Source organism: Seriola lalandi, unplaced genomic scaffold (assembly GCF_002814215.2).
Source record: "Seriola lalandi dorsalis isolate HSWRI2012SDOR001 ecotype SW California unplaced genomic scaffold, Sedor1 jcf7180002054850, whole genome shotgun sequence".
In the NCBI taxonomy this organism is placed as follows: Eukaryota; Metazoa; Chordata; class Actinopteri; order Carangiformes; family Carangidae; genus Seriola; species Seriola lalandi.
In genome coordinates this window covers 70,933-87,303 of record NW_019525403.1, presented here as the reverse complement: position 1 = coordinate 87,303, position 16,371 = coordinate 70,933, and the positions used below count along the sequence as shown (strand labels likewise).

Below are 16,371 nucleotides of genomic sequence, written 5' to 3'. Positions count from 1 at the left end.
GCAAGATAAAGAAAATGGTGGTGTGAGGAGCAGTGATGGCTGGCATTAGGGGAGTGACTCTGGGACGCCAGTGCTCACTGTCTAGCCTCCTGGAGGTGTCGTGGGACCAACTAGACGAAACACTGGTGAAAGGAGGTTCCCACCTGATGACCCCAAAGACATGTTAGTTATCACTGCTCATTAGTCTGTACGGCTAAATTAATAGTTATCATAGGACATGTTAAGCTTAGGGAGCTATTCACTGAGTCTGGTCCATCTTCTGTAGCACAAGCTTTGTGTTTATCTTAAATTTTACCTTATCTTTTTTGACTTCATTGCCCATACTTCCTTTTGGCACTATTTTATGGGAGGATTTGGGCAAATTACATGTGTGTTACATGTTGATTTTTGAAGTGAAAAGTAGACTTTCTTAAATTATTAATGCACGTAACTTTTTTGTTTCATGAAAATAAACAACAGAATATAATGAAACACTATTTATTGAATGTGCAAAAGTACCGTTCTAACTTTCATCTGTAAATTAGTCTCATTAACCCCCCCACACACACACACACATTGGCTCATACTCATTCTCTGCACAGGTTAATCTGCTGTGTTGTGGAGACAGTTTGACTCGGTCCGGCTGATAAGACACCCAATTCAAACACAGCACTGGCCCACTTTCAAAGGGTGCTGCAAGGTTAGATCAGCACATTTCTGCCCCACATAACTGGGCCAACTCTGCTTTGTATTCCATTTGGAAATGAGTCAGTGCACACGCTCAGGCACAGCGCTGGTGGAATGTAACTAAGTGCGTTTACTCAGGTACTTCACTTAACTACAGATGTGATTTCCTTGAAAAGATTTTTGCAGATGAAACACATGAGAAAACATCTTTTAAACCACTCTACCTTACAACAAGTAAAGCTGAAATGATAGGTTGATTAGTTTGCAAATCTTGTCGTTATTGTTCAAATAATTTTTCATGTAATAATACCAAATTTGTCATTATTCCAGCTTCTCAAATGTGAGAATTGTCTTCTTTTTCTTCGCATTTGTTCTAATTAATTTCAATAATTATGAGATTTAGACTGTTGGTTGGACCAAACAAGCATTTTCCTGCATGCTGCAACATTTAAAATGTAGGAACTTTAATTGTAACAGAGTATTTCTACAGTGTGGTATGACTGGTTTTATTTAAGTAACTGCAACTTCAAAAACAGCCTTTGTAGAGTTTAGATTATACACGACAATACCTCCTCAAACTTGTAGGCTATCATGGCAAAGGCTTTGAAAATAGCATCTGTCGGCCCGGTGATGGTGACTATCCGTTCAGGGCAGTTCCCCTCTGAGATGTTGATACGGGCTCCGCTCTATGAAAGCAAAGGGCAAAACAATATTTGATTAAGAGCCTAGAGTGTTAAGAATGCTAGAATATTTGCTGAAAAGTTGAACTCACGTCTTCGCGCATTTTCTTCACAGTCTCTCCTTTCTGGAAGCAAAGAAAAGGAACAATATTGAGATGCTTAGTGTTTTTCCTACAGGCGTTATGATGCTTTACATGGTCTGCTTGTTGTGTTGGTGATAAATACCTTTCCTATGATGCTTCCAACCTCCTGCAGGAACACAGAAACATTGTTATGTGTATTTGTGCCACAGGGACCCTTGAAATCAGCTATTTTCTTTTTTTTGACAGATAATTAAAGAAGGAAAATTGAATCCATTTTTTTTTTTTTTTTGTGATACCTTGCCGTGCATCAGCAGCCTGATGGTGAGGGTCACATTCAGTCCACCTTCTGATTGGACCTTGATGGGCTCCATGTCGGGATTGGATGTAGAGGAATAAGGGGCGTGGTCACGAGAGAGAGGAGTTCAAGGGCCAACGCGAGTGTGATGGTGGAGTCGGCCAACCGGTCACCTGCCAGATACAAAAAAAGAATAAAATAAAATAAAGACACAGCTGATGAGGTAGGGACTGAAGCATGGAATCGGTTATAATGTTCTTCTCAGACTGAGACGAAGGCATTTTAGTTGAATTCATGCGTAATGAAATGAAAATACAGTGTAGTACTTTATCTGGATAGTTTAATGTTGGTATTCAGCTACCAGCATTTTAAAATCACTTTAAGCTGATTGGAGAAAAGTGTGACTAAAGAGATGCTTGTTTGACAAATGGAAGAAAAAGGGATTCATATAAAGGTAGATTACCCATGGTCCCCGAAAGCTCCTGGTTTAATGTGTAATTTGTGCTCAATTCATAAAAAAAGCACAGTATAAAAGTAGAGAAAAAAACGTTTCAGGCTTCTTATATTCTATGAAAAACAAAAACAACGGTGCGTCAGGCCGTCTCGCAGTACTTTCAGACTTCCCTGCACTGTCTGTGGCGCTGAACCCACAGCTTGTTTGTTCCCACAGAAGACCTAAATCTTTACACACAGATTATAAATGTACTCTCATCCATTAAAAAAAAAAAAAAAAAGGCTCAACCATTTTGGGAAACAGCTGGACACTGTAGTTTTAGTGAGCGTTACTCAAACAGGAGTAAAACCTGGATTTGTTGGGGAATTAAGCTGTGGTGATAGTGTGTATGTGTGTGTGTGTGCGTGTGTGCGTGCGCATGCGTGCGTGTGTGAGAGAGAGTCAGAATGAACTACAGTATGTGTGTTTTAATGTAATGAAGGAACATGTCCCCCATTGCAATAGTGTGGCTCACTGATGTGTTTTTCGACAACAGTGGAGCAGAGGAGTCAGCTGTTGTTGTTAGTATGTGAATTAATTATTGTTTTTTTTGTATAAAATATCTCTAAATGTATCTTTTATCTGGACCTGGGAAGTGTTTCAGTAAAGAAAAGCACAGAAAGAGGGAGAAGATGGGTTAATTGAGGCCAGCATTTCATTTTTGCCCCAAGGGAAAAAGACAATATGATAATGACTGTAATAATGATTATATACGATACATCCGAAGATGTAATGGACTCTCATTTCAGCTCGGATGCAGCACACGGCCGTTTGCGATAAAAGCCATAGAAATGTAGGTCAGCATATGTCTCCTCAGTCACGAGATGAGCCACAGAACGTCGAGCGCCATATTTATTTTTATCAAGCCCCTTTCAGCTGGAGCCCCTCTAAATTCTGCCTGACAAGTGATGTAATGAGTCAAGCAAGGCCCCAGCGTGACCACAAGAGGGCGCTCCAGTCCGTAATCTGAATCCCTGACTGTGGATCAGGGCCGGATGATTTTAATGTGGCTCTAAATGATGACAAAAATCCCAAAATGTGAACGATTCTGACTCAATTCAAATATATTATAATCCTCTTATATTAGAAGGGAAGCACATTATAGTGTGAAATTGAAGTCATTCAGTTCTTTTAAATTGAAATAATGATAATAGATTATGAGTCCCTCAAATTATAAAAAAATGAATATAAATAAAAGTAATACAGATTTTGATTAAATAAGCTTCTGATGAATTAGTAAATTGGTCCCAAAAATGTGAATTGAAAGGAATTAATATTAGATACTTCCTGTTTCTGTTGTGTAATATGTAAATAGAGATGCAAACAATCATAAAGGTGCAAGAATAGTAAAACATACTGATGATTTTATTTGATATTTTACAATATTTGGTTCAAAAAGCAGATTAAACCTTCACATCTAATCCTAAACTACATGTTTCTATGGTTTGAGTTTGATAAAACGATTAAACATATGGCAGGAAACATATAAACCACTAAATATGAGTTGAATAATGTTTTTTTCTTTTCATAGATCTGCATTGCAGCCGGCTGAAAGATCATTTGTGGACAGAAAAGCTCCTGGAGCAGTTGACCTTGACTGAAGAGACAGGTAATGTCACTGTCTGCCAATCGGAGTCATTGTTGCTATGTGGAAATGGAAAAAATATATTTGCAGTCTCACTTATCACTTCCTTTCCCTCCCTCCTCTGTGTAATTGTTAATTTGCAGTTGTGGCTTTTGCAGTTTTTGTTTTCTGACTGAAAAGAAAAAAGAGTCTTTAAAATCCATGAGATGATTAAAACGAATGAAGCTCATTAAGCACAAAATTATAACACGACCTTGCTGTATGTATTAAATCAGGCGGCCCAGTTGTGTATTGATTAAAACTCAGATGCAGTCTGAGTTGTGCTTACACAAAACACACCTATCATGTGGTTTGACCTTGCTGTCACCACGTTGATGCGTTCCAGCGGTCATCACCAACACACTGGGAGCCTCAACGGTGATCATGTTTGCTACAGAGCTGCACACAAACGCATTCATCTCTCACTGACCGGTGGCTCAGTGCTGTGTTGGTCTATGGTGGAACTGTGAGACAGGTGATGATAGTTTGAGGGTCTGGACCTGAGAAATGTCCTCCTTTTTTTTATTCATTATTTTCTTGTTATTAAGTATTTTAGCATTTGTATCTTTGCAGAGCAACAAATTAATGTGAGCTACAGTATATGTTCAGTTTCTTCAAACCATGTTACATGTGGAGTTATTAAGTATTTTCCCGAAGTGTAACGGACCTTTAAAGGAAAAGCAGATCACTTTCAGGATCCTAATTTTCTGAAGGTTTTACTTAAATATAAATAGTATAGTAATATTATCAAATATTGAGTGCGAGGTGACGTCTTCAGAGGTCACGTTTTGTCCAAAAACACAGTGACTTTCAATTTAAGGCGAAGAAAACCATCCAATATTCACATTTAAGAGGCTGGAACACAAAGTTTTGTTTAAAAAAAAAAAAAAAGTTCCTCCATTTATCTGTGAATACACTGAGCATGTTTTATTCACGGTAACAGACACACAGTATCTACTGTATACATTGATATTCTGGTAGTTTAGATATATTTATATATATTTAAAAACTTTATATTACTCTTTTTTTTTTTCAATGTAAAAGGCACAAATCAAGTTTCTATAAAATGACTATTAGTGTATAATTGTAAAATGATATTAATACTTTGATTGTCACTACAGATTGGGACATTTTTATATTTTCCTCTTGTATTTTGCTTCTTGGCAGCTTTATACTTTGTTAAATTGACAAAATGATGAGTCAGGCTTGCAGCTGAGAGGAAGGCACCGTGCATGTGGGGCGACAACAGTTTAAAAGGTGCTAAACGGAGACAAAAATAAATGCAATGATAGTTTTTGGTTGCCTGTCGCTCAATCGATGTATTAATCGTTTAATCACTGAAGCTGTAGTTGATATGTGTTTGTAACATATTGGGGGTTGTTTCAGTGTTTGTGGTTTTAAACTGGACCCACACATATGTTGAAAAGGAATCATTTCTGGCTCCAGAGATCGTCGCTCCTCTAATCTATGCTGCATGCAGAGGCAGAGCTGAGGGATGTGCTGGTCGGAGGCCAGCAGAGGTTTGAGAGATAAGGGACAGGGATTCTGTTGCCAGCTGTCTCTCCAATCTCCCAGAGGAGACCAGATTACATAAAAAGCCTTAATCCGGGTTTAAGACCCAAGCCAGCGGTGTAGGTCCTCTCCAGGGGCAGGAGGGAGGGGGGGGCAGAAAAAAACCTCCCAAGATTGACGATGGGACTCAAGCTAACGTTGATGGTATCCCCTGTCAAGACAAATTGAGGCAAAGAAGTGCTTTAAGAAGTGTTTCACTCCTACTTCTTTTTGAAAGTTAGTAATAATATCTCACTACATTTGTATTCTGCACATGCTTTTGAAAAACCTCTTTCCTCCCTCCACTCGTGCCCCTAAAATAACACATCTTCAAAGAGCCTCCTTCCCCATGATTAAGACACGGGGATACTTTGCTGTAGATTCAGGTCAACAAATACGAGTCTGTTGGACCTCAGAGATGATCGAGGTCAGCGTTAAGAGCTGCGTTTTGAATAGTCGTCCTCCCAGACAGTATTTTGCTCATACATCCTGTAGCATAATAGAATTAGGTCAAGGCCCCATGAATCATTTGCCCCAATGGGCTAAAACCTTCCAGCAAAAATGGCAGTTTTGTTGATTTCTTACTCCTAAAAGCTGAAAACGTCCTCATAAAAGCTTCAAAAATCTGCATGTTTTGGTGTAACCTCCCCGCTCCGTGGCCACTTGCGATCAGTTCAGACACATGCATTGATTCTGTAATTTTCCTCTTGTGTCTCTTTGTTAATCAGGCAGGAAGTTGGAGAAGGGGGAATGAGAAACACAAAGAGGGATGAACGGGAATTTTTCATGACATCTGATGGGGAAAGTGGGTCATGCTCGGTGTTGCAGTGCTGCTAGCCTCCTCCTCTATGGCGGCTATTGAATTAATCACGCTTTACGCTCGGCTGGACAACGCAGTGCACAAAATGGCTCCCCCACCTCCCCCCCTCGCCTCCCATCTCTCCCTGCGTCTGCTCGGCGCTCGCCACAGAAAAGACTTGTGCATTGCTCTCAAAAAACTTGAATCTCGGGTCTCTCTTTATGTGCGGCTAACAATGAGAAGATGCTGCTCTCATGCAGAGCCAGTGGTGTGTAAATGATGGGAAAACACAAGCAAATGGATGAGAAAGGGGCAGACATACCTGACATGTGAAAGTACATTTTTTACAATGCTTTGCTGGTTATTGATCGTAAATGAACTTGTCCATTTCATACCTTATTTTTTTAGAGTGTATCGCTGTTGAAAGGCATAAAAAAGTATTGATGACATGTTTTTATCTGACTTCTTTCTCTCTTGGCTCTGACAGGAAGGAGGCAGCGGTGGCTACAGATATGGAGGCATCTCATTACAGCACTCTGCATATTAAAGTGGACGCCGCTGTCTGAACTCCAGGCTGAGAGCTGCCGCACAGTTAAGTGACCATCAACTCACTTTGTCCCATCTGACATGGTCCGCATCACTCTGTCCGGCGTCCTCTGAGCTCGGACAGAGATTTAAAATGTGAAAAAACTGCAGCAAATATCAAAGATAAAAAAAATCGTTTCTCTTTCAGCAGGTTTTGAAAGAGCGAAATGATTATTTCTGCCCAATGATTTCAGTTTGAAGCCATTTTTCCAATAGATTCTAGCTGAAACCTGAAACCTAACGCACTCAGAAAACAAATCTAACACCGAAATGTAGGTTAATGAATTCAGAAGCTGTTGCTGCTTTGAATTTAAAGCAGTAAATGACAGATAAAGTCACTGTCACCTCCACCCTGTACATGAGTTGTGTATTTTATTCATGAATTCACACTCAGGAGCATTTGCAAATACATCTACTGCTCAAGCTGAGCATCATGTTTCTGTATTTTTGGACTGAAACTACATCAACTGAAACCAAGAAACAAACGATGGAAAACTATAGACTCAAACCTATTAAATAACTATTAAAAAAATCTAAGGAAAAAAGCATTGTATTAGTTTAGTTATTTTTAGATAGAAGGCTAACTGAGCACTTTCCTGCATGTTGCCCTTCTTAAAATAACAGTGACACAGAGATGCAGTTACTGTCGATAGAGTAACTGATTGACAGAGAGAGAGAGAGAGAGAAAGAGAGAGAGACATTTGAAATCACATAAAGAAAATCATTAAATGGACGGCCTGCAGTCTAATCTAGGCCAAGCTCCTGTCATCTGTTCATCCTAATCCATGCATCTACAGATATGTCATTATGACGTTTTGCTATAAAACCCTTCGTCACTGTTCACCAGGGACTGAGCTGAAAGCTGCAGAGGTTTCTGGAAATGAAGAGTTTTTCATTTTTGAGATAATGAATTTAAAGTGACAGGGTCGTCTCTTTGGGGGAATAATGGTGTTTTGCAGTAAAAAAAAACCTGCTGCCTGCTCGTCTTTTCAGCATCCTCAGCTTGAAAATATGACATAAGAGTGTGAAGTATGTATCCGAGAGGGTCACTGGTTGCCATTCTCTTTACTTCTCATGTGTTGTGACGTTTACATGAGGAGATGAGTCAAAATCGGGGGTAAAACAGGAATGCCGGTGCAGGAATACTTCCTTTTCGAAGCAGACTTAGTCTTGAAAATAGTCCTAATGAATCCAAAACCACGTTTCACTGTATTTCAGATGCTGTGGACGGGGGTGTCCTCATCTGAGCTCTTTGACCTTTACAGCTTTTTACTTAGTTGCATTCCCAAATCTGTGTTTTCTCACTCTGGCTTTTAAAAATGGATATGTAAGGAATCTAATTAACCTCTCAAAGGAGTTTAAGGTTTTTTTTTTTTTTTATTAAATTTTTGGGTTTTGCTTTTAGTTAAGTCTTTTAACTGTCACTGTTTTTGTCAGAGTTCATGTCCTTTTTGGCAAATGGCTGCTTTTCAAAGACGCCTGGTGACTTTCAAAGTTCAAGAGGGCCCAGTTTGATTAAATGCAGAGCAAAGCAAGGTCAGTTTGAAGGTGAAGGGGCACGGCAAACTGCTCAGCTATGCCCAGTTAAAATTCATGATTCTATTTCTGCCTTTTGGGACTGAACATTTCATTTTTTAGACTTTGTGAAGGAGCTTTTTAATAGTTGTCAGTGTTTCTCTGCAAACAAAATCTCCTTTTGAGACATTCTTCATCAATGAAAACAACTTAAAACTTAAAATATTTTCGCCCATTCCCACTGGCGTACAACTGAACCATTAGTGTGGGTAGCTGTTCTTGGGATTGACCACCACATAGAGCTGCAACGATTCGTCAATGGACAGGAAATTACCAAAGCAGCTTCTCCAGTTTGAGGATATGATGATTTCATGGACCAAACAAATAATCAAATTGAATACCAATGAAAATAGTAGTTATTTTATCCATGTTGCCCTATGCAAGTATTGCAGATTGATTTCTTGCCCTTGTTGTTAGAAGAGGACTGAGAGGTATGCAGGTATGCAGCAAAATTGAACTGCAGATGTACTCAGCTGCAAATCTGGCAGCTAATTTACTCAACCAAGAGAACAGGTTTACTTGTAATGCAGCCAATATGTTGTTGTGCTGCAATTAAGGGTGAGCAAAAGGAATATAAGCGTGCATAAAGGGCAGCTGAGGGCGAGCACAGAGGGTGACCTGGTTGATCCATATGTTTTCACAGGATCTGTTCAAAGCATCTCAGTTCTGCATGGACGAACGTCTCACTTTCAGGAGTGTTTGGCGCTTTAACTCACATTTGGAGGGAAAAAAAACCCATCTCGGAGACAAAGTTTGTGACAGGGAAAGCAACATGGATGAAGACTCTGAGGAACAGGGGAAAAGGATGATAAATAATTGCTGTTGATGGTTGCTCCTGTCAGAAATAGTAGCTGTTGGCAGATCAAGTTGAAGAAATAGAGAGGAGTTCCACTGACTCCTGAGGTTTTTCGCCCTCAGTTTACTGGTATATGAGCAGCCCTTGTCTCGTCTGGCGCAGGCTTTTGTTGTACGTGGTGCGGCGGAGCGGGGGGGCGTCCACCCAGTCGGCCTTCCTATACGCCGCTATGACAGTGCTCTCAAGAGCTGTCAGCCCACATCAGCAGCCCAGCATCCTGATAGCTCAGCCTAAATCACAATCAAAACCGTGGCCACCACATCCTCACCACAACCAGTCAAATCAGAGAAAGCAACGAGCAAAGAAGACACGAGGACCAACTATCACCAAGTAGCATTAAAAGTGTCTAGCGGAGTACTGCGTGTTCGCTTCAAATAGTCCCAGTGTGGGAGGGGCGGCGGGGGGGGGGGGTTCAGTGAGCGCAGTGTAACAGGCTTTACAGTGCAGGCACACCATGTTGTGCTGTGAATGCAGTGCTAAGAGCTGAGCGTTAAGTCGGCCATTTTAGATTTGCCACAATTTGTAATGTGAGATCACTGCTTGTCACAAAGTCATGGCTTCCATACGTGCAGCTTTCACAGAGCACTCATGCAGAACGGGTCGAGAGTGTACCCCCTTTTCTCTGCTTTCCCTCTTTTGGCTGATTGTTGCTGTCATGCCTTTCCCACCCTTTTCAGCCATTGCTCTATTTTAGTGTTGTCTCCTACAGCAGGAACATAAATTTGTAAGAATACGAGACTTTCACTGATGAGCTCACAAGCTCTTTTACCCAAACAAAGGAGTTATTCATCGGCGTACTTTAAATCAAAATCAGCGCTTAGCTTCTGAGCTAATGACGAATGACATTTTTGGTCTATGACTAGCCGAGAATAAGGCCATCAGCAGCGCTAATATCAGTGTGACGATAATTGGAATAATGATCTCGGGGAGGAACTGATGTATCAATTCCACTGACGATCATGTTACGTTATGGTTCCTGCAGTGAAAAAGGTCAGTCCAGCTTCATAGTTAACAGCAGTTCTTCCAGTTACAATTCGTATGTTTCATGTTCCGCATTTCCTGCTAATTGTTCAACAATAAAATCGCTCACGCTTGAATGTAACCCAAGACAATGAACACCCAAACAATGGTAATCAAGAGACCATTGGAAGCAAAGTCGACTGACCATAAAATTGACTATTCTCTGGGGAAAACCCAAATATTTCCACCCCGTGTGCCATCACCTTATTGGGGTGCACTGAGGGTAACTTCTCAAAATGTTAACTTGATCCTCTTCAAATAAGTGAATTAGATAACGAGTCAATAAGTCGTACTGTGTCACAGCTCATGATCAGGAAAATTATTATTCTTGACTGTGGATAAGTTATCAAGTTAATTAATTATTGATGTTGTTACCCAACTCAACGTTGACATGGATTTCATCCAAGTTTTATTGCTTTTGAAAGTCCAGAAACCATGTACACGACTCGATTATCATTTTTCCTCAAAAAATTAAAAAAATAAATCATGCATTTCAATACTAGCATCCTAGGAAAAAATTCTAAAGCACAATGTGCCCTAGGCTTTACCAAAAGATTCTCCATAAGAGCCACAAAGAGAGAGTTTACCTTTATGTAGCGCAGGACACAGTAGACGATGACCACTTTGAGCGTTGCAAGATTAAAAATCGCAAAGGGAAAATATTTTTTTTCCCCTCTTCCTTTTGCTCTGCCCAGGACAAACCGCGCCTCCCGATTGGTCCGAACCAGCAGTTCACATGAGCGACCAGAGGAACACGTGACACTTCTCGAAATTATATGATGAAATGAAACCGCCCGGCATCCTCAATGAGCACGGTTTTAGTTGCTGCGGTGCGATACTGTGTTTGCCATACTGTTTGGTGTCAAGTGTAAATAGGCCGAATGATGAGGTGTAATCTGGGTGACCATCACCCACCTCCCCATCAGCCCCCCCTCCTTCCCTCAGCTACAACAAAAGGGGGGCATGCCCAGTGAGGCACGCGGGCATCGTGGGGGTATGTCTGGGGATGAGGTGGCCTGAATCAGTGCTGTAGCCTCCAGGGCGCTCGTGTGTCCCAGGGGAGGGTCGAGCACCCCCAAAATCCACCGAGCTATTGTCTTTGTCATTGTTGATAACAATTGACACAAGAATAACCCGGCTGCATGTTCAAATAATGCTTTTCTTGGATTAAAAACACAGCTGTGAGGGTTTTCTCATGTGCAGCCATGAGGGACTCAGTCAGGACAGTTGAGGAACTTTTTGAGCTTGATGCATCTCAAAGAAGTAGAGGTCAAACCAAACACACACACACTTAGACATGCACACAACCCCAGCAAACACACTACCGTGACATGCATATCCTCTCCAGCCCCTCTGTTCCTCTGCTTTTTAATCTGCTTCTCTGTGTGGATGTGTGTGTATGTGCAGAATTAGAATTACAGAGCTTTGGAAGCATCCCATCCAGATTTTCCAATCCAGCACAAATCCAGCCCTCATGTCAGATGGACAGTTGTGCAGGGCTTAATCTGACATTATTAGGGTTGGACTGCAGCAGTGGCAGAACGTTTAAGGGAGCTGCCAGGGAAAAGCAAACAGTGGGGTTATACTGTCTGGATTAGGGGCAATGCAGACAATGAAGAACATGTTTCACCTCATTGTCAATTGTTTTCATTTAGCGCAGATGCTCTCCATGCAAAATACAGTCTGACATCAAACCAAAAAATACTAACGAGGCTTGCAATACATGCTTTTAATGTTTGTGTGCAACACAAAATGATAACCATCATGCCTTTACCTACCAACCCGACTGTAAAATGGCCCATGGGATAAACTACAAATAGAGCATTAAATTTGCTCCACATTGAATCATAAGAGGCAAAAGAAGAGTGTGTGGGGTAAAATCGAGCACCACATCAGAGGAAATCTGCTTTATATTCGAATGACACCATTGGCTCGCCTTCAAAACCCAAAACTAAGTGTGGTGGTAGCTCTGGATAAAAACTAGTTTACATAACATTCTTGTATAATTGAGTAAAGTCTAATCTTCATTAGTACTAAATGCATTCTGTCCTCAGTCCTTTGAGAAATGACATATAATCTGTCAAAAGTTATGTGATAGAGGAGTATTAATGGCTTAGAGGGTCATAATAAGCCATCTAAATGAAAAACTGAAATCGTAGAGAATTCTCTACGTAATAAATTGACAGTATTTGTGAGATGAAGATAGAAATAGTCAAGTATTGTTGTTTAGGTCTGTTTGATGATGCCCCTATTTAGGTCAAAGGTTAAACTGCTTACCGGTGAAGTTGCAGGAAAGCTCCTGGTCAGGAGAGAGGAGGTGCAGCCTGGGAGTTTAAGACCAAGATGGCAGATTATGGGCACACTAGGGGCTGGGGCGGCTCCCATAGCCCTATAAATTGACTAACCCCCCGCCCATGGCCTCCAGCAAGGTGATGGACTCAGGCTGGTCCAGCAAGCACATACACTCCCCCCATCCCCACCCATTATTGCAACCCCACACTGAACAGAGCTTGTCCTCATGGCCACCCATGTATCTTATCAGGGTGCCAGGGTCCTAATGGAGGCAGAAGGGCGTGAAGGAGAGGGTGAGGGAGATCACAGTGACGGTCAATCTCACTGATTGTTGACAAGCACAGGAGAGTGGCGACAAAAGGAGGCTGAGTCAACTGCACGAAGTAGCAAAATTTAACTTTTGAGTGTTATTAAATTGGGGCAGGGGCTGGGACTGGGGCCGGCCAGGGTTAAGGGGTTAAGGGGCCAAGCATCAATCAAAATGTCCCTGGTTCATGTCCAGTTGTTTGTATGAGGATCCTTAGTGGTTATGGAGCTTCAGAACATTTTTAGAAATTTATTTATAGAATCTAAAAAAATCTTCTGCAAACTCAAAGAATACAGGAAGATTTTACACATGGATCATTTTATAGGAGAACAGACGAGCAGTATTTTAGTTCTGGAAAAGTAAAGTCAATTTTGTGTGTAAGAGAGAGTGAGGCAAAGTGGGAGAGTGGTCATATTGGCTTTGAGCTATTTCTGCCACACTTTCCTTTGCAATCAATGCTGCTTTTCCATGAATAACCAACAGCATGTAACTATTGACTGTCAGATAACTGGACCAAAGCCAGCCAGCTTAGTGGAAGTTAAGTCCAAAAAAACAATTTACAACAATGGTTAAGTCCTGTTTATGAGGAACCATGTTAGAAAATTCAATAACTGACCTCATAATATTGTAATGTAAACTTTTGTGTACCACAAGGCACTACTCTGGGCCTCTATTTATTGCTATTAATTTACTTGTACACTGATGATATCCGGTGTTATATTTCTAATAAAGTGAGCGATAACTCCCACGGCCTCATCCCTGAAGCATCTTTTCCCAAATTTAAGTTACAGGTGTTAGTGAATTCCAGCTTCTGAATCCCAACAAAACCTAAAATGTTGGTTATGGTTGCAGCTGTTAATTATAATCGAGTGCTGATGTCATTTGGTGTCATTTCTGTATTGATTATTTGATCCAAATGTTTAACTCTCTAGTCCTATTGTGTTTGTTCTGTGCTCAGTATTTATCCCCGTCTTGGCCTCCATAGAAAACCTGAATGTGGGATAACCCTGTTTTTATTTCACTATATCTATTTGTTTTTTTTTACCTTTCTTTCCTTGTTAAATTGTGAAGGCTGAGGCTGTAACTGTGATTCAGGGCTGTTTAAATGCACTTGACTTGGACCACAGGGTGCCAAGAATTGTAATACATAAAACAGAGAAGCATTTTACCCTGCCTGCTGTATAACAATATGTTTTTTGTTTTTACTATTTTATATTGACATTCAGCATGAAAATACATCCCCCAATATAATTTTAAAAAAGCAAATAGGGTTTTTACATTTCATTCTTTAACGGCAGCAGTAAATAATCTAATTTTTACCTTGATTTCTATCCCATTCATCCTGTGAAGAGTTCATGAGTATTAACATATTTTCAGCAGTACAGTTACTTATATGAGATGAATGGTGGTTTTCCATAAAGAAAATAGCCATAGCCTGGTTTACTGTCCTTTACCACAGTGTCTCCTCTGAGATTAAAACACTTTGGGCACAAAATTCAACAGACAAGGGATGACACAAATGATTGGAAAGAACAGACAAACAAAACAGGTAACAGACAAGATAAAACAACGTACAAGTTTGCCTTTTAATGAAAATGTCAGAAAGTTTAATATCTTATCTTCAGTGAATTTGTTCCTGCAGCCTGGCTGCTTAAATCCATAAAATGATGGTATTTATTTGGCAGCTGCTATTCTACATCGGCCCTCTCATTTTGATTTGCTTTTAGCAACTCATAACAAACGCAACAGCAACCAAAAAGGAAATTGTCTCAGAGAAACCTGAAGCGGTTCAACACATTACAGCTATAAGGGAAATTTGAATGTCTTAACATAACTAAGGGCCAGGTTATACAAGGAAAGGAATTAGTTCATACCAGGTTATTATAATTCGCCCCATGGAGAACAGAAATCATCATGAAGGCAGTAGAGTGGATAACCAAAGTCATTAGGATTCATCCTATGGGAATCATGAATGTCTGTACAGTATTTCATAGCGCTCCCTCCAATAGTTGTCCAGATATTTCATTCTGGATCAAGCTGGTCAACTGACCGACAAAAAAACCAAGCCTGGCTCAAAAGTTATAGAGGCCTTATGGTATTCTAAATATCGAATTATCACAAATAAACCATGAACTCACCATAATCTCCCATTTCCTGGCCTAAATCGTTAAAGAACATTACTTTAAAGTGCATGACCTTTGCTTTTCTTAAACTGAGAGTTATGATGCTACAAAGACTTTTCAAAACACGATAAAATGAAAAAAAAGCCATATGGCTCTGCATAAAAGAGGATTCAGAGATTCTAAGTATTGTGCAGTATGAAGGGGGGAAATTAGTGTAAAAGCAGAATGTAAAAGGTAATAGACACACAGACAAGAAGCTGTACTTAAACATAAATAACCCTAATCCAAAGAGAAACGCAGAGGCCCTTTTGAACCCTTTTCCGTTTTAAAATGTCTAACCATCCTCTTTTATGTTGAGAGTTTATCCCCTATAGCCATAACTGGAGCACTCTTATGTCTTGGGAACAATAAACCTCCCGTAAGTGTCCAGCATGCTCTAAAAAGCCTATGTCCATAACTCTAAAGCTGCTCCACACAAAGCAACTCCATGCTCCTAATGGAAAATATTGCCTGACCCTCTCCAGTGGTGTGGTCAATGCAGCCAGTAATGGGTACACACTGCCTCCTGGCAAAAACCAATGATGAATACACTTCTGTTTGGTGAGGAACTTTGACTGTGTCTGACTCCCCTGGGCTCAAACACTGTGTTCCGGCTTTGTTATGGTAACAAAAAACAAGATACTGTACCATGTAGATGCCAGATACAATATGCAAGTTTGGTTTGCAGTTAAGTTTAGCTTGTCTCACACAGGGGACAACATATTACACATTGATGAGACGACAACACTTAGTCATAGAGGGATGCTGTTTTTCCCAGATTAATCCAACAAGCTGTCTTCTGAAGGGGTAAATGAAATATTAACCTTGATTTCCTGTGGAGATCTCGAAAAAAAAACTATTCAGGGTCCAATAAAAGTTGTGAAAGAACATTTTTAAAAGCTGAGATATTACCTCAAACTCTTGTAAAGTATTGCCTTGACTTGTTGATCACTTTATTTAAATGAGTGTCCTCTTTAGACAAAACCAAAAACCCCGTGAAAAAAATGCAGGAACAGCCTGACTCAACCACATTCATGCAGTCTACAGTTGTTGGATGGAACTTGCCAAGCAAAGAAAGATGATCCTTATGTTTTATCTTCAACATTTGATCACTTGCTAAATCCTCACCCTTTTGTGTACCCTAGTCTTTCCTCATCTAAATATGTTGTCTGTACAAGCCAAATATCCAACATCAGGGTGCATGCATTTGAAAAGTTGCAACCTTACACATTGGCAGCTTTAAATGATAACATGAGGTAGCCTAGCTGTTTTTAAAAAACTATACACCTGAGCTCTGACTGTTCATATTTCCTTTTCTACAAATCAGGATGCTGATGCTGCAGTTTCCGTTCAAATCTTGACTTGTTCATCTCTGATAACGCC

At 40.4% G+C, this 16,371-nt stretch overlaps 2 protein-coding genes across 8 annotated transcripts in view; one reads left to right on the top strand and one right to left on the bottom strand.

Annotated features, from left to right (window-relative positions):
* The window catches only part of LOC111670344 (poly(rC)-binding protein 3-like), a 23,823-nt gene extending 11,246 nt beyond the window's left edge, over window positions 1-12,577 (bottom strand). For 6 of the 7 annotated variants that reach the window (XM_023427027.2, XM_023427031.2, XM_023427030.2 and 3 more), the window contains exons 1-5: window positions 10,815-10,888; window positions 1,726-1,897; window positions 1,572-1,595; window positions 1,439-1,471; window positions 1,236-1,352 (exon numbers count right to left, since the gene is read on the bottom strand). In XM_023427027.2, the coding sequence (XP_023282795.1) occupies window positions 1,236-1,352; window positions 1,439-1,471; window positions 1,572-1,595; window positions 1,726-1,800 (249 nt within the window). In that variant the 5' untranslated portion in view covers window positions 1,801-1,897; window positions 10,815-10,888. Of the gene's footprint in view, window positions 1-1,235; window positions 1,353-1,438; window positions 1,472-1,571; window positions 1,596-1,725; window positions 1,898-10,814; window positions 10,889-12,504 lie in introns of those variants that run through there. The other variant, XM_023427029.2, reaches the window with a different exon arrangement.
* Window positions 3,752-16,371, top strand: part of LOC111670295 (fibronectin type III domain-containing protein 4-like) — a 43,544-nt gene continuing 30,924 nt past the window's right edge. The window contains exons 1-2 of the mRNA XM_087179504.1: window positions 3,752-3,826; window positions 6,679-6,782. The gene's annotated coding sequence lies outside the window, so the exon portion shown is untranslated. The remainder of the gene's footprint in view (window positions 3,827-6,678; window positions 6,783-16,371) is intronic.